Here is a 25854-nt window from a genome sequence, read left to right on the forward strand (position 1 = left end):
AAAACAATTTAAGTTTATATCGTAAGAACAAGAGTTGCAAAAAAAAATTGTATCTTTGCTTGCTTTGAAAATTAATTTTATCTTGCAAAAGAAAACAATATGCTTCTCACCTTGCAATCCCACTTTTAGAAATCTGATAGAAATAATTACATCAGATAAATACATAAAGATATTCACTATAGCATCATTTGTAACAGCAAAAAAAAAAATAACCTGTATCAAGAGAAACAGAAAGAAGCAGAAAAACCAGACTGCCTACATTTGAATATCACTTCTACCACTGACTGGCACTGCTACTCAAGACAAGACACTTAACCTCTCTGGACCTCAGTTTTCCCACATGTAAAACAGGAACAAGAATAGTAGCTCCCTCAGAGTTATGAAAATTAAGTTTTTGTAAGGCATTTATAACTGGAAGGCACATAGTCAAAACTATGGTGTTTGTTAAGCAAAGAACTAAATAAACCTTACACAGACATTAAAGAGTTAGAGTAGTGACATTATAATGTGTTTACCATGATTAAATGCTAAGGTTAAAAAAGTGGTAGAATATATAGCATAATCCTCTTTCCATTAAAATACAAAGTTGAGTTGTTTCTATGTGTATGTGTTTATATATGAACTTTAAAAGGCTGCTGGAAAAATACCCACCAAATGGTAAATGGATACCCACCTAATGACACTCTGAGAAGTGTCAATAGGTATAAAATGCTTTTTTTCAATTTTATATACTTCTTTGTCACCTGATTTTGTTACAAGTGTGAATTACTTCTGTAATTGAAATAATATAAAAGGGGGGAAAAGACATGCCTCAAACAAAAAAAATCATTGCATTATAAGAACTTAACTGTTCATTTGTATCACTACTTACATGCATTAATATTCTGGTAGTTGCTAAAATGCCAATACTTGAATTTGGAAGAACATGAAGAGCAAGGGTACAAAGACGTTTGATGAAGGCAAGAGCTCGCTGCTGAGAAACTTGCTTTCTGCGCTTAGTTAGCATGACATCAAGGCACTGGAGTACAATCTCAACACCTTCATTGGTAGCACCTAAAACAGCAGACATATCCTTCAGAGCTGTTCTCATTACTTTTTCATTACGCGACTGGACTGAACTTCAGATAAACCCAAGATAAACTTTTGTACCTGTCCCAAACCATTTCTCTAATCAATGAGGTAGTGCTATACTGCTAAGGAGATACAGCGGGCTATACTTACTGCATCTCCGGTCAATTCCAGAAGCTCTTTCTCCAAGTCTTACAAAAGATTAAATACAGATGCATGGCACTGGCAAGTCAGCATTTTATGTACCTGTTCCTATTTCTCATTTGTCTACAATGACTGGTCATAACATATTCTTAAAACATAAATACATATAAAAGAAACATTATCTAAACACACATACCTGCATGTAATTTGAACAGTGTTTTGTAGAGATGTGTGTAGAATTTCATTGGATCAATATTCAGAACATCACCTTTGAAATGACAACAAACACCAATTAGGTATGTTATAGCATTCAAAGGTAAGGCAAACAAAACTTGATTAAGAAAATATCATACCTTGTCCAGAAAGAATATGAAAAGCAGTCTGGACACAGTGAAGACTTTCTTTATAGCTTAGGTCCTTTAAAAAAAAAAAAAAGGGGGAGGTGAGGGGGGATGGAATATTAAGAATGGTAATTACCATTTATATCTTTAAAAAAGAACTTTAAGGCCAGGAGCAAAGACTCAAGCCTGTAATCCCAGCAATTTGGGAGGCTGAGGCAGGCAGATCGTTTGAGCCCAGGAATTCAAGACCAGCTTGGGCAACATGGCAAAAACCCATCTCTCAGGGCCAGGCACGGTGGCTCACGCCTGTAATCCCAGCACTTCAGGAGGCCGAGGCGGGTGGATCACGAGGTCAGGAGATCGAGACCACCCTGGCTAACACGGTGAAACCCCATCTCTACTAAAAATACAAAAAATTAGCCAGGTGTGGTGGCGGGCGCCTGTAGTCCCAGCTACTCGGGAGGCTGAGGCAGGAGAATGGCATGAACCCGGGAGGCGGAGCTTGCAGTAAGCCGAGATGGCACCACTGCACTCCAGCCTGGGTGACAGAGTGAGACTCTCTCTCAAAAAAAAAAATTAATAAAAATAAATTAAAAAACCATTTCTACAAAAAAATAGAAAAATTAGCCAGGTATGGTGCCCCACACCTGTAGTCCCAGCTACTCAAAAGACTAAAGTGGGAAGATCACCTGCTGAGCCCTGGAAGGTCGAGGCTGCAGTGAGCTGTGATTGCACCACTGTACTCCGGCCTGGGCAACTGAGTGAGACCCTATCTCAAAAAAGAAAAAAAAGACCTATAAAGGTTATCTTTAAGATAACCTAGTATGAGGCAGATTTACAGGGTGACTATAGTTTACAATAATCTATTATCTATTTCAAAATAGCTAGGAGGGAAGAATTTGAATGGCTGTCACATAAAGACACATATTTAAGGTGACTGATATCCCAAGTAAAATCTTTACAAACTATATTATATGAATATATTTAATTATCACATATAACCTGAAACCATGTACATCTATTATGCATCAATTAAAAAAAAAAAGAAAACAGGTCAGACAACCCTCCTGCTTAAAACTCTCCAATGGTTGAAAACGTTCTACATCTTGATTGTGGTGGTAATCATATGATCATAGGCCTTTGTCAAAATTCATATACTGTACATCTAAAAGGGGTTTTACTGTATACAAAATATATCTCAATAAACCTGACAAATTTTTAAAATAGTAATTACCGTTTATATCTTTTAAAAAATAATTTATTATTACTTACACCAGACTCAATGAGAGTATGAAGAACTACTAACAGATCATCAAAAAATTCCACATTTATAAGGTGAGCAAACCTGGAATCAAACAAAACTTAGTTAATCAATGAACTAAAAGCAGAAATAAAGCTGGCAGAAATTAAGCTTGACTTTAAAACTGTATTTTTAATATTCTTTATTTCGAAATGTTAGCTATGAAAGAGATGGCAATTATTGATACTTTTCATTAATTCAGATTGGCCTGTTCAACAATTTATACACCATTGAACACTAAACTCAGTAGAAATATATAAGGTACTGAACAAACCAAAAATATTTCAAAAATCCTTCTGCACTGAGAAAGAAATTACTAGAAGCAAAAAACTTCCTGAGGAAAGTTTACTAGGTATCCAGCAGGATCGGCTTCTAAGAAAACAGGTGGTGGCAAGAAAGACGAGGAAAGATTCTGCTACTTACAAGAATATGGACCTTATGACAGCTTTAAGGATAAAATGGAAAGAATACTGGACCCCAGTATCTACTTCAGGCTCTGCTCTTAATTACCTGCGTGATCCTAGGTAACTCACTTCACTGTGCTGGGCCTCTATTTGTAGAAATAACTGAGACCACCCAATAGGGTTAAAGAAGAATCATATGAGCTGCTAAATTTGAGAGTTACTCCATATACTCTATTAGACACTGAAGTAGGTTAAAGTTAGGACATCTCTTCAGTATTAGTGAGGAGTCTTTGATCTATGTAAATCTTAGAAGAATAAAAGACCTTATGAGTGACATATTCCATGCGTATTGGTACAACTTTTTGGAGAAGCAATTTGGCAATTATTTATCAAAATTTAACATGAGCATACCCTTTGATCTGGCAATACATGCACACACGTGCATGAAGATACACACACACACACACTCACACGTGCGCAAGTATTTCCAGTGCAAATAGGCGACTGACCAAATAAAGTACAATATATCTATAAAATGGAGCATTATAAATTTTTTAAAAATTAAGTGATATATATGTGATAAGGGAGAGGTACCAAAAGTAACTGTTTACAAAACCAAAAAAAAAAGCAAATTACAGGACACTAAACATAGCATGATTCCATTTGCATGAAAGATGGCAGGCAGGCCGGGTGCGATGGCTCATGCCTGTAATCCCAGCACTTTGGGAGGCCGAGGCGGATGGATCACCTGAGGTCAGGAGTTCGAGACCAGCCTGGCCAACATGAGGAAACCCCATCTTTACTAAAAATACAGAAATTAGCCAGGTGTGATGGCACATGCCTGTAGTCTCAGCTACTCGAGAGGCTGAGGCAGGTGATTGCTTGAACCTGGGATGTGGAGGTTGTAGTCAGCTCAGATTACGTCACTGCAATCCAGCCTAAGCAACAGAGCAAGACACTGTCTCCAAAAAAAAAATGATGGCAGATGGCAAGCAGACAGACTACATACATATATAGGAGGGGGAGCTTGCAATTTTAAATTGTATATTCTTTTGCATTATTTAAATTTTTTAAATTAGCATATATTATTTTTTAAACTTTTTTAAATAAAGGAATTAGTCATTAAAAAACAAATAGCTGGGTCGAGCATGGTGGCTCATGCCTGTAATCCTAGCACTTTGTGAGGCCAAGGCTGGAGGATGACTCACTCAGGAGTTCAAGATCAGCCTGGGCAATATGGTGAGAGCTTGTCTCTATTTAAAAACAAAAATAAAAACAGCAAGTCCTACACAATGTAGGAATAATCCCTTCTCTGACCAGCCTCTCTCTGAAGATTTTCAACCACAAGGACCATATCCCCATATAAGGAAATGCATACCATTGCCAAATAGCTCCAGTTATTAGAAAGTAATTTCTTATGATAAACAGAATTTGCCTTTTCTATATCTTCTAGCCATCAGTCTATTTCCAACTCTATTCCTAGAGCTGTACTGCCCAACAATGGTAGCCACTAGCCACATGTGGCTATTAGGCACTTAAAATGTAGCTAGTCCAAATTAAGACACAAGCGTAAAATATAAGTGTTCGAAAATATGTTATGAAAAAACACCAAACAACTTATTAATGTTTAATATTGTGTTAAAATACTTTAGATAAATCAAATCCAGTAAAATATATAAAAATTAATTTCACCTGTTTCTTTTTACCTTTTTAATGTGGCTAATAGAAAATTTTAAATTATATATGTAAGTTCACATTATATTTTTACCAAAGAGCAATGTTCTATAGGATACCACCTCAAAAAATTGTGGAATGCTATCATGACAACCACAACCCTTACTCTAGCTCACATCCTGACAAGGCCATTAGTGTTGAGTGAATACACAAAAAGATCTATCTTACAGAAACAGATTACACAGAACTAGAGAAATGATGTAGAGCCAGGTTAAAATAGACTTAACAGTCATCTGCATGATCCACGCAAACTATGACGATGGGCAATTGACTACACAGTGCAGAAAGAGTCAAGAACTGAGAGATTTAACCTCAGGAACACCTAGAATTTAGCAGGCAGAAAGAAGGAGTTGGTAAAGGAGATTTTAAAAATAACAGGTTTGAGATGAGAAAATCAAAAAAGCCCACTGTTATGAATAGCTTCAAGGAAAGGCCGGTGACAAACAGAAAAGGAATGAGAACTGAGGATAATGGGCCATCATTAGGGAATTCTCGAAAATTCTTTGGTCTTTCCTATTTAGAAAGAATCTAAAAGATTTCAACCTACACAGCCCTTACTTGGCAAGACCTTCTAGTACTGCTGGCAGGAGAGGTGACCTCTGGGCCTTCTTCAATATTCTGAAGTAGGTTACAAACACAATATTCAGAGTCTCTGTGTGCTGGCAGAGGAGACAGACAAAATGACTTTAGGATAACCTGGTATGCTTTCTCCTGAGTGAGCGTAACTATGACTTCAACAGGTTAACTTATTTTTCCCTACCCATCCCTCCCCACAATGCAATCTTTGAAATTTTTAACAAAACAGAATGAAGATATACACCCTGTGATTGCATAAAACTAGCACTGATCACATCATAGTTTCCCGCACATCACAAAAGTCACACATCTAAGCCTCATGAAAGAAACCAAAATTACACAGCTACAAGCTGAAACAATAAATTTCTAGTTTAACAACTTAATGCATTTTAAAAGCATAACAGAATATGAAACTGCCTACCAGTTTAAGTTTTTTCTCAGTACTCTCTGAAGCTTCTGCCTCTCGAAGCTCTCGCTCTAGTTTCTCTTCTGCTTTCTTCCACTGAAAATAGATTGAAAAACAAAAATCTAAGAGCATATACCACAGAGTGAAAAACGCAGAGGCAGAATACGTAAATGTCATAAAACACATAACAGTAATACCACATATTGTCTATGAATGCAAATATAAACGAAGTAGAGAAACATGGATGGGAAGTATATACAAACCAAATTAAAGATGGTGTCTCCTGGGAGGAAGACATGAGATTGGAGAGAGAAAAGAAATTCCTACTCTCTCACCTATGGTTTCTTTCTTTTCCAGGAAAAAAACTAAAGTAAATCTATTAATATTTGCTCATTCTGAATAGCAGATATCTGGGATATGCTATCATTTTCTATTATTAAAGTTTTTCAAAAAAGAAAAAAAAAAAGGAAAGAACATGTTGAGCCGAAAAATAATGGCTAGGATTAAATCATCTACAACTTGGAAGCCAGTCACCAACAATACTTCCCCAACACATTTATATACAATGCATAAAACTGGACACTATAAGGAAATTCAATAAAAAATCCTTTTTCTTCTACTTCCTAATGCTGTAAGAGCAGTAAATAATAATTTCTAAGCTGCCTGAGGCACAGGGAACTGAGAAATTGTTTCCTTCTCTCATGAGAAGTTGTTAAAGACCTGCCATGTTCTTATTGGTCTTTGTTTCCCCACCTCATCTATAAACATGTTCTTCCTAACAGAGCTATCCAACCTGCATTAGGATAGTATGATATAAATAGTTAAAATATGTATCTTCTTTTGTTCACAATTATTAAGTTTATTTTGATACTTCCATCATGTTTTCAAAATTAGACCCATTCAAAGATGAATATCCCCAGAGATTACTTTTGTTTTTACAAGCAACTTGATCACTCTAATAAACTGTTTAGAAATGTTCTGAGATGTGATGATAACAATAATAGTGATGATGGTGGTGGTACTAAAACTAAGGTTTATAAAGCCTGCCAAGTGTTTTATATGCATCATCTCATTTAAACTGCACGATTTACCCTGCAAGGTAGGTACTATTATTAGCCCCATTTATCAAAAAATAAATAAATAAAGTTTCCAAAGTTTCAGTAAATAAACAAGGGGCTGAAATTTCAACCCAAGTTTAAAATACAAACCAATAAAGAAACAAGATTCAATTAACAGAAACTCACTTTGCTGCCAACTTCACGTGAATGCATTTTTTCTGTTAAGGAAGGAATCTGTGTATCACAACTCTAAATTGATCTAAAAAGCCAAAGGATAAAAGCCAGCATGGCAAAAATATCTTTTCATCTATTGCTCTCCTTGCCAATCATTATCAGTTAAAACTGATTTAAGAAAACATTTTTTGCAGTAACAGGAAAAGATAAAATTCTCTAAATGATGTATTTCAAAACTTTTATATTTATGATTTAACTATGATTTTTACATGTGCCTATAAGTTTAATCTAAGATCCAATAAACAGAAAAATTTAAATGAAACAAAAGGGGAAATAAGTCAAACCTTTCTCTGCATTCTTGATAGAGATTTTCTCTTTTCTTTGAAAGTCATAAATTTTTTTGGTTTATTAATGTCTTCTGTATCTTTTTTCACTTCTACTTCCTTGATTCTTAGACATAAAAATGTTTTTAACATCTAATATTGGGAAAAAAAACACAAATATACAGCTTAATATTTATACTGCACTCAAAAACTTTACATAGAAAAGCATTTAACAGTGTTATTTCCCTCGTTCATGCAAAAAACCTTCAAACATCTTTTATAACATTTTATACCAACTTCTTTTATCTGTATGCTATATTCAATAAGTTGTGTCTGTGGAAGGACAGGAGCAAACAAACAAAAAGGACAATAGCAAATACTACCTAAATATACAAAACTTTCTTTGCAGTTTAATGAGTATGAGGAAGAGAGAACACATGCCAACAGGATGACAAAGAGAAAACAGGCCAGAAAAAGGTTTGGACCAGTATGGGAGAAGATACACAAATTGCTGGGCCCTATCCCCAGAGTTTCTGATTCAGTAGGTCTGAGTTGAGCTCCAGAATTTGCATTCTAATTCCCAGCTGATGCTGGTCTGGGGACAAAAATAAAAATTATTGCTTTATGCCATTCAAAAATTCAGAAACTAATTTGGAAACTGGTGCTTTGTGTGATACAGCAAACTTCTCATACTCAAACACTAAGAACAGAAGGGGTTTAAAATGCTACACTTTCTCTGGATGAAATCACCCCACCGACTGACCTCCTGCAGGCACAGCAGCATTCCTGGAAAAAACCTTGAGAACTACAGGTTTGTATTATTTTGATGTTCCAATATGCACATTTGGAAGAAAGCTGAGTATTTGGGATTACAGGGCTAAAATCAGAGAATGAAACAAGGAATAACTAAAGGCATAAAAAGTGAACCTGAAGTTCACTAGGTATCAGAAGTCATTCTAGGTATCAGAAAGACCAACTCTGAATATTTTGTAGGTACTGTATGTGCTCAAAATATCACCTACCAACGAAAAATAACTCCAAATCAAATGATGTAGTTTTTACTCTAGCATCACGAAAGTTAAAGAGTTTTCCTATGGCTGAGTTTCATGTTCAAGACTTATCTGATTGCTCTACAATTCTGAGTAAAGATGCTAAATATGTTCTGTTACTTTCATTTAATGTTTATAATTTTAGCAATTCAACTGAAATCAGATTTAAGAAAATAAAAAGGGATCTGATGCCAAAGGAAAACTGTGAAATCCAGAAATAAAATGGTAGAACAGCTTAACACCCAAAACTGTATTACTAAAAACAAATTAAAATATCTAAGACCTCAGTGAAGAAAACTATAAAATTTTACTTAAGAACATAAAAGAAGTCTTAAATAAATGGCAAGATATGATATTCTTGAATAGAAAAAAATCAATTCTGTAAATATTTTAATTCATCCAAACTAATCAATACATTGAATCAATTCTAATCAGATTCTCTGTGTGGACTATTTTGAGGGAAGGAAGTGAAAAACGGATTCTAAATTGCCTGGAGTAATATACTGAAATAAATAAGAATAGTGTGGAGAAAAAAGAATAGTCATGTCTTTTATCAATTATACCCTTTCTGATTAGTATTATTGTACCAGATACCCAAATATACTATAGATATAACACAATAATTAAGCAGCATTTTATATCAGCAGAAAAAAATTGGTGATGAAATAACTGGCTGTCAAATTATTTAAAATATATACATAATATAAATATTTAATATACATTAAACTATATAAAAATATATATTCATTATATATATTAAACACAGATATTAAATCTGTACTCATACCACACATACAAAGATGTCAAATGGTTTAAATATTTAAATATAAAAATTAAAATAAAAAATCTCAGAGAGACTCCATAAATTGGCATTGAGGAGACTATGTGCATAACAAAAAATATAGCTTCATATATAAGGCTCAATACGGAATTAAAAGGCAAAGTAAAAAAGAGAAAAATCTGCAACCTATGTAACAAAGAGTTAATATTCTTATTATGTAATGCAAGCTCCACAAACAGATAGTTTTGTTTCTTTTGTTATTATTTTATTCCCAGGACCTAAAAACAAGTGCCTGGCACATAGCAGATATTTATTAAAACGAATATGTACTAAAAATTCATCACAAGTCATTAAAACAATTACTTTAAGAGAAAAATTGACAAATAATAAGTAGGTAAAAAAAAGTGTATATATATATATATATAAACTTTTCACCTACCCAACTAACAAAGATTAAATAGTAACATTCTGAGCAGGTAGGAGGGAACTGACACTCATATTCCCAGCAGGAACACAGTGATTAAATGTTTTTGAACAACAATTTGAGTTTGTAAATGTGAATACTGTTGAATCCAGCATCTACATTTTATAAATTTAATTCACAGGATACACAATATGAAAAAATAACATGGCCAAAATGTTCTCAACACTGACTGTGGCAGCAAAAATCTAGAAAAAACTCAGCTGTTCATCAATTAGGGCACACAATGGAATACTCTGGTAGGCGTTACAAAGAATGCGATAACCCTATATGTAAGTTCATAATATAGAAAATGAAAACTGTTCCAGTACAGTTTTCAAAGTATAAGCCCATTTTTTATTTTAAAATATAAGCAAGTATATATGACTATATCTGCAAAGAAAAACATCTAGAAGGATAAATACCAAACTGTTAATAGTATCCAACATTTCAGGAGTTGAACATGTTAAACACTTAAGGAGCTTGAATACTTTTTACTTCATACACTTATAAGGAATAAATTCCTCATAACAACTGAAAATCAACTTTGTAATTTAAAAACAAAATGCAAAGTAAAAAAAGAAAGGCTCACCTCTGGCCTAACTTCATAATTTCTGCCCTTCACAAAACCAGAAATCACTTTAATTACACCAAGAGAAGCTTGGCCTAATTTATCTTGCTTAAAGAGTTTCTTCACAGCTTCACAACACATTTCAGATATCTGAAAAATAAAATGTCACACTTAACCAGAGTTTCTCAACCTTAGCACTACTGACGTTTTGGGTAACAGAATTCTTTGTTGTAGGGGGACTGTCCTAGGATGTTTAAAAGCCTCCGTGGACTTTCTCCACTAGATGCCAGTAGTTAAGACTCTATCGCCACCACAGTCATCACAATCAAAAATGTATGCAGACATTGCCTAATGTTCCCTGGGGACAAATTTGCTTCCTGTTGTGAACCACTGCACTAAACTTATGTTCAGATAATTTTCTTCAGAGAGACAGTGTTTAATAAATTGACATTATTTTACCAATAAATAACTTCAGAAGAATTTTGTAGGGGGAAAAAAAATCACATGGTGTGTAATTTTCTTTCTTTCTTTATTTTGAGACGGAGTCTCACTCTATTGCCCAGGCTGGAGTGCAATGGCGCGATCTCGGCTCACTGCAAGCTCTGCCTCCCGAGTTCACGCCATTCTCCTGCCTCAGCCTCCCAAGTAGCTGGGACTACAGGTGCCCGCCACCACGCCCTGCTAATTTTTTGTATTTTTAGTAGAGACAGCGTGTTAGCCGGGATGTTCTCGATCTCCTGACCTCGTGATCTGCCTGCCTTGGCTTCCCAAAGTGCTGGGATTATAGGCATGAGCCACCGTGCCCCGCCCACATGGTGTATAATTTTCTAAGGAGGACGGCAATAACCATTTACAGCAACTCACCGATTTTGACATGTCATTCATGAGAGGGACAATCAATACAATGATGTTGTTATGAAAGTTAAAATGAGGCAGTGCCACCAACAGCTCACACAAGCTCTTCACAGCGACTTCTGCCAGTCCTTTGTATGCCTTTAAGGAAACTACATTACTTTTCTTCAGCTTCCTCTGCTTCCAATCTAATCAAAAGATAACTGTAGTTACTTTACTCATTGGTCAAAAGTTAAACTAATTGGCTTTCTTTTACAATCGATGTACACTTTAACACACATAAACACACACACACACCCCCACACCCCTTAAAAAAAGACTTCATATGCCGGGCGCAGTGGCTCACGCCTATAATCCCAGCACTTTGGAAGGCCAAGGTGGGCAGATCACGAGGTCAGGAGATCGAGACCATCTTGACCAACATGGTGAAACCCCATCTGTACTAAAATCAAAAAAAAAAAAAAAATGTGCTGGGCATGGTGGGTGGCACACGCCTGTAGTCCCAGCTATTCAGGAAGCTGAGGCAGGGGAATCACTTGAGCCTGGGAGGCAGAGGTCGCAGTGAGCTGAGATTGCACCACTGCACTCCAGGCTGGAGACAGAGCGAGACATCGTCTCAATAAAAAAAAAAAAAAAAAAAAGACTTCATAATGGCTCGATCTGCTTAGGAAAGGTCCAATATGGAGGCTACTAATTGCCACATATAGGAGGCAGTTGAGCATTTGAAATGCAGCCAGTCCAAATTAAGACATACTCTAAGTATAAAATACAAACCAGATTTGAACTTAGTACTAAAAAAAACTGAGAATATAAGACACTAATTTTTAAAATTGATTACATGTTGAAATGATAATCTGAATATATATAATGTACTATTAAAATTAATTTCATTGCTTTTTAGTGTGTTTGCATTCTTTTTAAATGACATATGTGGCTCATGTTATAGTTCTATCAGACAAAGATTGTTACACAAAGATCCCAGGAGCTTTCCAAACAGTTCAGAAATTCAAAAACAAAAGAAAAACTCCCAGGCCCTCTCACTGGAAGAACAAACACTAACAAGGTGCCAGCTGGAACACCAGAACATAGAAGCAATATCCATACTACCCATCCCCACCCCACTATACTCCACTACCTTTATGCCCTTATTAGGCCAACAGGATTCAGTGGTCCTGTTCAGCTGATAGCAATGGGTGATCTTAGTAAATAAGTTGGGTAAATGAGCCAATTAGGCCAAATGAAAGCACCTGGCCTAGGCAATCAACAATCTTCCCTATTTCTACCCCTATTTTTTCTATGTCCTTCCTTTTCTGAAGAAAAAGAGTTTAAGAGTTTATCATCCCAAATAATTGACTCATTTTCAAGGCATGCAAATATCCATTTCTAGTTATCCTTCTATTTATTTATTCATTTCTTTTGAGACAGGGTCTCACTCTATCGCCCAGACTACAGTGCAGTGGTATAATCATAGCTCACTGCAGGCTCAAACTTCTGGACTCAAGTGATCCTCTCAGCTCAGATCTCCAGTAGCTGGGGATCTATAGGCATAGGCCATCATGCCGAATTTTTTTTTTTTTTTTTTTTTAGAGACAGGTGTCTCACTACATTCCCCAGGCTGGTCTCAAACTCCTGGCTTGGAGCAATACTCCTGGCTTGGAGCAATCCTCTTGCCTCGGCCTCCAAAAAGCACTGGGGTTACAGGTGTGACCCACCACACCCGGCCTCTAGTTATCCTTCTTCCCTGACTACCATGCCTCCAAATAAAAAACAGCAGAATAAATCCCAACTGTTCATAACAATGTATTTTGTTAAATGCATTGTAGTCAACAAAAATACAACTACTTACTAAAAACTGCAGCAATAATACTAATAATTGATAAAATATAGTGTATAGTACATGCTAGGCACTGTTTTAAGCATCTCATGTCTACAAACTCAGTTACTTCTTACAATAATCCTGGAAGGTAAGTATTATAATTATTTCCATTTTATAGACAGGAAAACTGAGACACAGAAAGACTATGTAATTTTCCCATCACGTAGGTAGTAAGTGGTGGAGCCAGGATTTGACCCCTGGAAGTCTGACTCTAGATTCTGTTCCTGACCATAACTGCCTCTCACTACACAACACAGAATACTGTACAGAATTCACCTTCATGATCAAGGCTAAGTATGTTACATACTTTGAAGATACGTTTAATATACCTTTAACCATTTGTTCCAGATTTTCCAAATAAAACTTGTATTGGCTAACCAGGCCTTCTTCAAATTCTCTTAACTTCTGGGTTTCTTTTCGGGTCTGAAAAGACCAAAAAGGTCAATCATTTTTTAAAATCAGAATATTAAAACCCCAAAATTAGTATAAAATATGGATATTCAGTATACACCCAGTACTATTTAAAAACAAACAAACAAACAAAAATGTGGCAGTCGTTTACGCTGGGCGCAGTGGCTCATGCCTGTAATCTCAGCACTTTGTGAGGCAGAGGCGGGTGGATCACCTGAGGTCAGGAGTTTGAGACCAGCCTGGCCAATGTGGGGAAATCCGTCTCTACTAAAAACACAAAAATTAGCTGGGCCTGGTGGTGCATACCTGTGATCCCAGCTACTCAGGGGGCTGAGGCAGAAGAATCCCTTGAACCTGGAAGGCAGAGGTTGCAGTGAGCCAAGATCACGCCACTGCACTCCAGTCTGGGCGACAGAGCAAAACTCTGCCTCAAAAAAAAAAAAAGTCTATCTCTCCAAAATGTTTAGTTATTTTAGATAGTAATTATATCTAGCAATCTAATATTACCTTAGTAGATTTTTCTGCTTCTGTGAGGGGCCGGATTTTATATGAAGGAGTAATATCTTTAAATAACTCCATCAGAGAAACAATTACCAGCTTTCGAACAGTAACAGCCACATCAGGATCTTGTTCCATCAACATAGAACGTAATTCTTTCAATTTTTTAATCTGTTAAAGAAATAGCTTATAAAGCTGGAGAAATCATGACGAAACAATTATGAACAAAAGACAACAGCCCCACATCCGGCAAAATAAGCGGAATTCACACAATGACTCCAAGTCTAGTCAAGCCACACCAAACTCCAGACACTGCTCACTTTACCAAGAGATAAGTCACTAAAGTTATAAGGTAATTGTATCAGTCCGTTCTTGTGTTGCTAGAAAGAAATGCCTGAGGCTAGGTAATTTATAAAGAAAAGAGGTTTATTTTGGCTTATTGTTCTGCAGGTTGTAGAGGAAGCTTGATGCCAGCGTCTACTCCTGGTGAGGCCTCAGGAAACTTAACGATCAAGGCAGAAGGCAAAGGGGGAGCCAGCATGTCACCAGAAAGATAGGGGAGGTGCTAGGCTCTTTTAAACAACCAGCTCTCACATGAACTACCAGAGTGAGAAGTCACTTGTTACCACAAGGATGGCACCAAGCCATTCATGAGGGATCCACCCCTATGATCTAAACACCTCCCACCAAGCCCACTTCCAACATCAGAGGTCACATTTCAACATGAGATTTGGAGGGGACACATCCAAACTATATCAGTAATCATATTTTTGTTATATAGTTAGAAAAATATAGACTTTAAAAAATTAGTTTAAATTTATTATTTAGCTATTTTGGGAAATTCCTTTTTGCTGGATTTTCCTAAAGTACGTGTGTCCTATTTTTCTAAAAACACTTTTCAAAATATACTAAAATGTTATATACATTAACCAAATATATCAATCATACACATGAATTAATCGGGAATTACATGTAATATAGCCACATTAACTTGAGCTTCAAAGATAATTTCTATGATGGTTTCAATTGCTTTGATAAACTACTATTGCCTGTGAGCACAGGTTCCTGAGTAGAAGATCTGGGTTCCAATTCAGTGGCTGTTAAAATCTGGAACAAATCATTTGGGTTTTTTAAGGCTCAATTTTCCAGCTGTAAAATTAGATCAATCTCTTATGCCTATGGTTTTGTAATGATTGAGAGAATACAAATAAGAAATATTCCAAATCTCTCTTCCCTAATTCTGCTCTAGATCTTCCCCTCACTTCATTAGAAAAGGACAAGTACTACTCTAAAGCATTCCCACATGAAATTTGTTTCTATAAATGTAAATAAGCTATTTTATCATTTGATAAACAAATACTTGTTATAATAGTACACTGGGGACACCAACTTAACAATAATAATAGTATCATTTTATATGACTTCACGTATATTTCATCATATAATCCTCACCACAAAGTTTTGAAAAAGACACTGTCCTTTTTTAGAGATGAAAGAGTCCTGGATAAATAACTTCCCCAAAGTCTCACAGATAGTACTTCTCAGGGCCAAGATTAAACCTCAGATTTCTCTAGTTCATGTGTTATAACCATCACTAACTCACCACTATACACATGGCACAATAACGCTTTACTTTAACTTTGGCTCTAGTTCACTTATTTTCAACTTACAAATATTCCTGAACTAATTCCATACACTTGCCTGTAGCGTGCTCCTTTTTAAAAACTCCACCGGTAAGTCAAGCAAATTTGCAAGCAGCTTCCTCCTCCCTAACATAATTTTATGAACTTCAACATTTTTAGAGTTATAACATGTCCAGTATTTTCATATATGAAGATGAGGAGAATAAGATTCAGAGAGTTTAAGTAACTTTTCTAGGATTACAAAAGAAATTAAGTTCAGACATAGCATTAAGCTAAGATTCTGTCCACTCTCTTACTCTAACCCAGCTACTATGTTTAGTTAATGCTTTTCCTTTTAGTGTATGCTTATAGGTAACAAGGGAATCGTAACAATTAGGCATTTACAACATACCTAATATAAAGAGCCTAAAGAAATTAATACTACCTACATTACTTTCTGGATCTGATAATATGGCAGATGCTAAGGCTGCAATATGCATCTTCTTCTCCTGTAATTTCTTCTTTCTCTCAATCAAATGTTCTTCTATGGTCAGCTCTTGAATAGGATCTTCAATGATCTCTAAAACAGATTAGATGTTCCCTTACATATTCCTCTGCTTACAAATATCCAAGAATCTTAATATTTTTACAGTAATAATAATAATGACGATAGCTAAGAATTTTGTATTTATTACTACACATCATCTCCTCAACAATAATACAGGTACTATCATTAGACCCATTTTATAGATAAGAAAACTGAAGCAAAGGAAGAGAAAATAACTTGGCTAAGCTCATAAACCAAAGGGAAATAGGATTCAAACTCTGGCAGTTTGATTCTAGAGCTTTTTTTTTTTTTTTTTTTTTGAGACAGGGTCTCACTTGGTCACCTAGGCTGGAGTACAGTGGCACTATCACAGCTTACTGCAGCCTCCACTTCCCAGGCTCAAATTATCCTCCCACCTCAGCCTCCCCAGTAGCTGAAACCATAGGTGTGAGCCACAATACCCAGCTAATTTTTGTATTTTTTGTAGAGATGGGGTTTCACCATGTGGCCCAGACTGGTCTCAAACTCCTGGGCTCAAGTGATCCTCCCTCCTCAGCCTCCCAAAGTGCTGGGATTACAGGCATAAGCCAGTGCAACCAGCCTAGAGCTCATATTCTTAGCTTCTATGCTAATAAGCCCAAAATAATTCATATTAATTAACGAATAGGATAATCCGATTTAGTTTTTTTTAAGCACAGAATATTCTCCTTTGTTCTCAACACTATATATTACTTTACACAAACTAATACTTCATAGTTTTGGGCTACAGAAAAACATGTCCACCTTAGGAAATTCATAGGGAGCTAGATTTAATCAACACTAGCATAATCTGTAATGGTTTTATGACGGGTGACTGAAAACAGTTAAACAGTTGACCTGTAATTCATTTTTGCTATTAATGAGGTCTGCTAAGCGAAAGTAAAATTTAACTAGATTGTTCTGTCACAAATTCCAAACTAATATAATTTCAAACAATAAAATGCATTATTTCAGTTCAACTTTGATTAAACGGTCCTAGATAACAGAAACTGACATTCAATTATATGAAACATATACAAGTATAACTGCGCTAAAAACAAACCAAAATGACTTCATACTACAGAATCGCTTTAATTTAAGTTATTTGTAAGTAGGTCTTTCTCTTACAATTAAAAGGAATTCAGAACAGTAATAATTAACAAGACACACTTCATGTATGCCTAGATATTACAAATACTATTGTGTAAATTTTTCTATAATCAAAAAAATAAAGATATTAATAATTCCACAGTGAAGCTTTCAAATGTGGAAAAATGTTCAAAGTGATCTTGAAATGAGCAGTACTCCAAAATGTACCTTCCAGATTTTATCTAAAATTAACTCACATTTACTATTATGTAAAAAAATTAATTCTCAATTAACAATTTAGTAACTGTAAAGACGTATTACCTTCCTCAAGTTCCCTCTCTTCTTCTTGATCCTCTTCATCTTTGTTACTATCAGTAACTATATGGAAAACATGTGTATTAAAACTGTGATATATACTTGTGGTAAAACTGTAAAGAAATACTATCCTGATAAAACTCAGGATAGCAGTTATTTTTAAGGGAAGAGCGCAATTAGTGATTGAGGTGAGCATACGGGAGGTTTCTGGAAGCTAGCAGTATTTTTTTTTCTTGTCTGGATAGTAGTTTTATAGGCATGTGCTTTGTTACAAACCATGTAACTTCACATCTTTGATATCTGAACTTTTCTGTTTTATTTCACATACAAAAGAAGATACATTAAAAAAGAAAGCTAACCAAGAAGAGTTAATATGCTCTAATTTTAGAAACAACAAAATTTAGTGAAAAGAAAATCACCTGAACCTTGTAGCTTCAGTTGTCCTCACAGTACAAATTGGTACCTGAGATAATCATCTATAATTCTGGCCCAAATCATCAAGCTTGCTATAAGACTAATTGAATATTTTGTAGATATGGGTAAAATCAAAGTAAAATTAAATTTTCAGTGAAAAAAAAATGTGATATCAGTAAGGGGGTAAAAGTTCAACTAATATTACCAGCTTATTAGATTCACCTGGCTTCTCCCTAGTCTGTGGGATTATACCGCTTTTATCTTTGATAGGAAGTAAATGAATCAGTTCCTTCTCTGGTACAGTTTGCAGAGTTCTTGGTATTTTTTCATATTTATCTATAATGCGTTTATGCTTCCGTTTCTTCGCATGAACGGGCTCACTGCAGGGGAAAAAAAGATCAATTTTCAGTCTTAATAGATCTAAAAAGGTATCTAGAGACCTATCATTTCAAAAGTACAGAAAAATAACCCACGAGCCAACTTTCAATAGGTATATGGATATGAGCACTTAGGCCAGTGTCTGGCACATAGCAGGCACTCAAACAACAAATGAATAAATGAAATGGGTAAACAGCCTACCATACAAACTCAAACTTTGGCTACATCCAGTTTTCCCTCTAGATGCAAAATAAAGGTAAAAGTTACAGCAGACTGTTTTTGAAGAACAGTTCATAAAACCAAGCGTGACTCTTACTTTCCCAAAATCTTTAGAGTATAGCATAGACTTTGGAGTTTAAAAGGTCCAAGTTTAAATTCCAGATACTTGTGACTGCAGGGAACCATCAGTTTCCTCTCTGGAAATGGGAATAAGACCTACCAGCAGGGTAATGAGGATTAAGTGAGATCATACCCATAAAGAACTCAGAACTGTTCTGCCAATACGTCAAAGTGAGAACAGCATTCTTCCCCCATTCACTCTACTTCACTATTCAGACTCAAAAGAAAGATGTACATTAAATGAAATCAGCTTGTCTTATACATGAACCTCCTTTATTTAGGAAATAAGCTAAATAATAGTTTATTCTTTGTAAACATTGTGCTCAAAGGTGAACACCTTGAACCACCTAAGTGAAATTCAGAACTAAGTTTTTAACACTAAATGGATATGAATGATTATAACCCAAATGAAGTATTACCTAGAAGAAAGATCTCTTGTTAGAAAAGATGCTCTTTGTCCTAAATCCTTCATTAACTGTAAGTCATCTTCATCCATCATATCTAAAGGAAGGGCTTCTTCTTCTTCCTCTTCTTCCCTCTCAATCCTTTTACCTGTACCACGCACACACAAAGAAAAATTAGAAACAAGTATCCGAGATGTAGAACTCTCTGCATTTTGGGTTTAAACAGGAAAAGCTTACGCTTTCTGAAGCAATCCTCCCACTCCACCCTCCCAAAATGCTGGGATTACAGGGGTGGGCCATGGCTCCCAGCTGAGCCCAGTGTTTCTAAATGGAAGCACTACTGACATGCTAGGCTAACAATTCTTTGTCGTACTGGGGTGTTCTGAGTCTGGAAAAATGCTAGCATCTCTGACTCCTGCAATCTGAATGCCAATAGCATTCCCAGGTTATTGTAACAACCAAAAACTAAATGTCTCCACACATTCTGAAATGCCTTTCAGGACGTTTGAGAACCAATGACTTAGCCTCTCAGCTCCTTCTCATCTCCAATTACTTTCATTTCGTATTCCATTTCAGCCAGCCTCTCTAATGGCCATATTCCAAACCCTGGTGCTCACCCCTCTCTCTGACCACAAGCTTTTGTCCTACCAGCTCCCATTCAGTTACTTCCAGAGCACTTCTTCCTTAACCAACTATGTAACCTTTCAATCCACCGACCCCTCCACTTTCTATCTACCAGTGTGTTCTGTCTTCACTCCCTCACTTAGATTGCAAGATTATCACTTCAACCACGCTCTTGCCAATATCCTCAACTATTTTTCTTTCAACACTTCAGGCACTCACATCTAACAAAATCCCAACTACAGATCATTCTAACTTCTCTTTCTGCTCACTGTCTGTGTCTTGCTCTCTTTCTCCATCTCCTTTTATTTTTTATTTAAAAAAAAAGATGTCAACTAAGTGCCAGGCACTGTTCGAAGTGCTGAGGATTTAACTATGAATAAAACAATCTTAGCATCTTTCCTAGTAGAACTTACAATTCTTCCTGACCCATTAAAACTTGTAAATCTTGGCTGGGCACGGTGGCTCACACCTGTAATCTTAGCATTTTGGGAGGCCGAGATGGGTGGATTGCTTGAGGCGAGGAGTTCAAAACCAGCCTGGCCAACATGGTGAAACCCTGTCTCTACTAAAAATACAAAAAATTAGCCAGGAGTGGCGGTGCATGCCTGTAATCCTAGCTACTTGGGAAGGTGAGGCAGGAGAATCACTTGAACCCAGCAGGCAGAGATTGCAGTGAGCAGAGATCGTGCCACTGAACTCCAGCCTGGGCAACAAGAGCGAAACTCCGTCTCAAAAAAAAAAAAAAAAAAAAAAAAAAACTAGTAAATCTTGCTATATAAATGTACACACTGCACAGAATGGCACTCCTATCTACTTTAAACGAGCCTTCCAAATTTAATAATCCCATTAAAAAATGGGCAAAAGATATGAATAGACATTTCTCTAAAGAAGACATACAAATGGCAAACAGGTATATGAAAAGGTGCTCAACATCACTGATCATTAGGGAAATGCAAATCAAAATTACAATGAGGTATCATCTCATCCTAGTTAAAAAGGCTTTTATCCAAAAGACAGGCAGTAACAATGCTGGCAAGGATGTAGAGAAAAGGGAACCCTCATACACTGTTGGTGGGAATGTAAATTAGCACAACCACTATGGAGAAAAGTTTGGAAGTTCCTCAAAAAACTAAAACTAAAAATAGAACTACTATATAATCCAGCAATCCCACCCACTGCTAGGCATGAATCCAAAAAAAAAGAAATCAATATACCGAACAGACATCTGCACTCCCATGTTCATTCAGCACTATCCACAAGAGCCAAGATTTGGAAACAACCTAAGTGTTCATAAACAGATGAATGGATAAAGAAAATATGGGGCCAGGCGTGGTGGCTCACGCCTGTAATCCCAGCACTTTGGGAGGCCAAGGCGGGCGGATCATGAGGTCAGGAGATCGAGACCATCCTGGCCAACATGGTGAAACCTTGGCTCTACTAAAAATACAAAAATCAGCCAGACGTGATGGCGTGTGCCTGTAATCCTAGCTACTCAGGAGGCTAAGGCAGGAGAATCACTTGAACTGGGGAGTCAGAGGTTGCAGTGAGCCGGGATCGCACCACTGCACTCCAGCCTGGCAATAGAGAGAGACTGCGTCTCAAAAAAATAAATTAATTAATTAAATAAAATAAAGAAAACATGGTACATGTATACAATGTAGTATTCAGCCACAAAAAAGAATGAGATCCTGTGTGCAACAACATGAATGAAACTAAAGGCCATTATGCTAAGTTAAATAAGCTAGGCACAGAAAGACAAATTTCACATGTTCTCACTTATTTCTGGTGGCTAAAAATTAAAACAATTGAACTCAAGAAGAGAGTAGAATGATGGTTACCATTGGCTGGGAAAGGCAGTTGGAGGAGATAGGAGTAGGGATGGTTAATGGGTACAAAAATATACCTAGATAGAAAAAGATCTAGTATTTGATAGACAGGATGACTATAGTCAACAATAATTTATTGTATGTTTTAAAATAACTAAAAAAGTATAACTGGATTGTTTGTAACACAAAGATAAATGCTTGAGGTGATGGATACCACATTTACTCTGATGTGATTATTATGCATTGTATGCCAATATCAAAGTACTTCATGTATCCCATAAATATATACACCTACTATGTACCCACAAAATTAGAAAAAAAAAAAAAACTTTAGCTGGGTGCAGTGGCTCACCCTTGCAATCCCAGCACTTTCGGAGGCTGAAGCAGGAGGATCGCCTGAGCCCAGGAGGTCAAGGCTGGAGTGGGCTATTTTTGCACACTGCACTCCAGCCCTGGGTGACAGAACAAGACCCTGTCTATTTAAAAAATAATAATAACAATTAAAAAAAAATGGACCTGGGAAGACTGAATAGTTGTCTAATAATCTGATATAGTCAAATAAGAATACCCTAAAAGTACCAGTAAAGTTGTAGAACTAGCCTGACTCAAAATAGTCATATTCCTTACATGTTTTGAGCACTTAAGAGTTTTTAGATAGTTTTACAAAATAACCATGACAATTACAACTCAATTTCACCCCAAGTTTCCACATGAAAAGAAAGCCAGAAGTTTAGAAGTGTACTTTGGCAATACTGTGAAGAATGAACCAGAGACAAGCAATGTTCTTACCTTACCTAACTGCTGGTGAATGGGAAAGTGGCAGCACTGGCACACTGCCCAACATTTATGTACCTGAGTACTTTCAGTTTGTTTTCCCAAGTACTGCATCTTCAGATCTGCTTTCCAGACAAACTAAAAGCAGAAGCTTGAATGAATACTGTATTGAAATGTTTTCTCATACTGACTGTGATAAAGCATATATGCTTTATAGCAGTCCTATAGGACTACTATCCTTACCCACTCTAGGAAGATCTGAGAACAAGAAAAGCGATTACTAGAAAGCAAAGTTATTTCCATGAAGAAGACTTCAGAATAAATCAATGGAAACCAGAGCACATGATGTTTTCACAATTACCTGGTCGCTTTTCCTTTGGGTTCTCCAATGGAATGGGTTTCTTAGACACAGCATCTTTCACAGCTTGCCTTAGTTTCCTCTGTTCTTTTCGGTACTTCTTGAGAGTGCTTTGTTGTTTAAACTGCTTATTTTTTAGCTTGTTTTCAAGTTTGACTTTACTAGTTTTTATTAACTTGCGAAAGCTTGGGATCTGCTTTTTATTTCTTCTCTATAAAATAACAGAAAGAATACTGCATACCCAGAAACTTATTTTTTAAATCAGGTCAAAGAGAACTGATTACAAATTTCATCTGACCAATTCCACAATTTCAATGTCCCACAGCCATGGATTTGCATATAAAAGCTAAAACCAAACGATGGCTTTAATCCTACAGAAGAGCGCTACAGCATCAGTTATTCAACCCCAATCCACAGCAATTCAAAGGGTTCTACGACCCCCAAACAGGTTAAGAACCACTGATCTAGTAGTGGTAAGTGGCTATTCAAGGCTAGTTTAACATCTGTAGTTTAACACATTCAAAGCAAAATGCTGGCTGTCTTTAATAAAATTTACATTTATCTACGATTTTATCATTTACAAAGTGCTCCAACAAATCACCTCCAACAGCCTAGTTGAGTACTGACTGCTGTTACCCTCACATTACTGATGAAGCTGCCAAAAGACCCATAAACTAAGAAGGGCAAAACTGAATTCGGATCTTTGGATTCCACTTCTCTTGCTGGTGACTCCTCATTCAGAAATCCCAAAGTTAGTCCTGAACCCCAGGACTACCTCTCATTTTCTGTGAGAACCAGGGCAAATCACTTGCTTTTTTATCTCTTTACCCTTTATGGGTACCGTGACTCACATCATAAACTCGCTGAGGGTAGGACCCTGCTTCTCATTTGTGAAAAACGAGTTCGAAAGACGGTCTTGAAAAATTCCTTCAAAGTCCGAAATCCCACGGATGCAAAACTCCGTGCCTGTCTCTTCGTGATACCCTGAAGTCGTGCGCGCACACGGTGGGTAACCAAGGATGAGCTCGGTGTAAGGAATGGAAAGCCCCCAGTATAAACCACCGCCCCCTAGACACGGGTGAAAACCTGCCTCAAAGCTAACTCAGGCAGTGACTCTATCACCCGGAGGGGCCCTAGGCCGCGGGGACCGGGCTTCTGAGGACACTTACCGCCTTCATCCTTAGGCCTTAAAGGAATGCCGGCCAGACAAGCTTACCAGAAGCAGGGTTAATACAGAAATCCCGGGGAATAACACACGTGCCGAAGCCCCTACACTACCAGAGCCGGAAGCGGCCTTCAGTCGCTCCCAATCCTCCGCCGCCGGAAGTGAGGGCGGGACTTCCGTAGACAGGTTCGGGCTCGCGCCGTCTCGCGGTGACTGTCTCGCGGCCCTGGGCTGGTTGCGACCCGGCGTGCGCGCGCGGACTGGCAGGAGCGAAACCCCAAGGGGCGTCGGTGCCAAAAGCGGGAAGCCGGGCGGGAGGGGCGCATTTTGCAAGGTTATCTGAGTATGATTCTTTGACTCTCGCCCTATTTGTTTCTTTTAAAACCTTGGGAAAATCGGGCTCCTCCTCTCAGAATGAGAGGAGTTGGTTTTTTCAGTCACCTCACTGCATTTTGTGCCTCTCCTCACGTTGCTTATCTCATGCTGTTATAGATACTGATTTTCGTAGTCTTTTTCGTCCATACAGTCCTGAGGGTAAAAAGAAGCTTATTTCTTTTGTGTAATGCCTGCCTCTCGTCGGACATTCTGGTCGTGTTTGTACAATGGCGAATGATTTCTCATCAGCCTCGGTCACTTAAAAGTCTGTGATTCTTAGTGTTTTATTTTGCAATTTTTTTTGCTTTAATTTTTAACCATTGTCTGATAAAAAACTGTATCCGTGGCTGGGTACGGTGGTTCACGCTTGTAATCCCAGCACTTTGGGAGGCCGAGGCGGGTGGATCACCTGAGTTCCAGGAGTTCGAGACCAGCCTGGCCAACATGGTGAAACCCTGTCTCTATTACAAATACAAAAATCAGCCAGACGTGGTGGCGTGCGCCTGAAATCCTAGCTACTCGGGAGGCTGAGGCAGGAGAATCGCTTGAACCCAGGAGGCGGAGGTTGCAGTGAGCCGAGATCACACCACTGCACTCCAGCCTGGGTGACAGAGCAAGACTGTCTCAAAAAAAAACAAAAAAAAAAACTGTATCTGCTTTTCAGTATCTTACAACTTTGGGTAAATTCTGTCTGCTTAGTAATTTCATCAAAGTCGTTTTTCGTTTTTGTTTTTTTTTTTTTGAGACGGAGTCTTGCTCTGTCGCCCAGGCTGGAGTGCAGTGGCGCAATCTCGGCTCACTGCAAGCTCCGCCTCCCGGGTTCACACCATTCTCCTGCCTCAGCCTCCCGAGTAACTGGGACTACAGGCGCCCGCCACCACGCCCGGCTAATTTTTTTTGTATTTTTAGTAGAGACGGGGTTTCATCGTGTTAGCCAGGATGGTCTCGATCTCCTGACCTCGTGATCCGCCCACCTCGGCCTCCCAAAGTACTGGGATAACAGGCATGAGCCACCGCCCGCGGCCTAAAGTCGTTCATTTTTACAGGAAGTTTTATGGATTGCAAGAATAAGAGCATCAAAATGCTTGTCTCTCAAAGACTTTTTTTATTTCTCAATAAATTTAAGCATTCCACTTCAAGTTTTTTGTGGGTTTTTTTTAATCTATGATTTTTGAGCATGGCCCTGACACAGAGTCTGGCCTCGCAGTCCTGAGCAGGTGAGAAAAGCCAGCAGTGTGGCTCAAAGGGTTCTGAGCCCCTTGGATAGTGTTGCTCTTAGAGAGACTGAGGGAAAAAAGTACCAATTTCCTGATCCCACTACAAAGACCAAGAGGTCCATCTGGCACTCTTCTTTCAGCCTCCCTTCCAACTTCTTCCTTGCTCTGTCTCCTTCCACACAGTGTCAGAAACAGCAGAGCCTGTCCCGCTGGAGTATTACTTCATCAAACAAGTGGCAGCCTGTGCTCTTCCCAAGTGCCTGAATTCCCTCCCAAGCATATCAACGTATCTACAGTCACTCCCATCCTTTTAGCCTTCCTTCCAGTCTATCCAAGGATGAGGCATCCTTGGATGCCTCCCAG

The 25854-nt window shown here is 37.5% G+C and overlaps 1 protein-coding gene across 5 annotated transcripts in view; it reads right to left on the minus strand.

Annotated features, from left to right (window-relative positions):
- NOC3L (NOC3 like DNA replication regulator) overlaps positions 1-24065 on the minus strand; it is a 41116-nt gene extending 17051 nt beyond the window's left edge. For 4 of the 5 annotated variants that reach the window (XR_010141379.1, XR_008510211.2, XR_010141378.1 and 1 more), the window contains exons 1-17: positions 23904-24065; positions 22738-22945; positions 19168-19300; positions 18254-18411; positions 17624-17680; positions 16098-16228; positions 14036-14197; positions 13447-13540; positions 11254-11429; positions 10411-10539; positions 7550-7681; positions 5989-6069; positions 5550-5650; positions 2826-2898; positions 1566-1629; positions 1409-1480; positions 872-1053 (exon numbers count right to left, since the gene is read on the minus strand). Coding sequence is in view for 2 of the 5 variants with exons in the window: in XM_063727203.1 (XP_063583273.1) it covers positions 872-1053; positions 1409-1480; positions 1566-1629; positions 2826-2898; positions 5550-5650; positions 5989-6069; positions 7550-7681; positions 10411-10539; positions 11254-11429; positions 13447-13540; positions 14036-14197; positions 16098-16228; positions 17624-17680; positions 18254-18411; positions 19168-19300; positions 22738-22945; positions 23904-23912 (1962 nt within the window). In the remaining 3 variants the exon portion in view is untranslated. 5 annotated transcript variants of the gene reach the window in all.
- Between the last annotated feature and the right edge of the window lie 1789 nt (positions 24066-25854).

This window comes from Pongo abelii, chromosome 8 (genome assembly GCF_028885655.2).
Source record: "Pongo abelii isolate AG06213 chromosome 8, NHGRI_mPonAbe1-v2.0_pri, whole genome shotgun sequence".
In the NCBI taxonomy this organism is placed as follows: Eukaryota; Metazoa; Chordata; class Mammalia; order Primates; family Hominidae; genus Pongo; species Pongo abelii.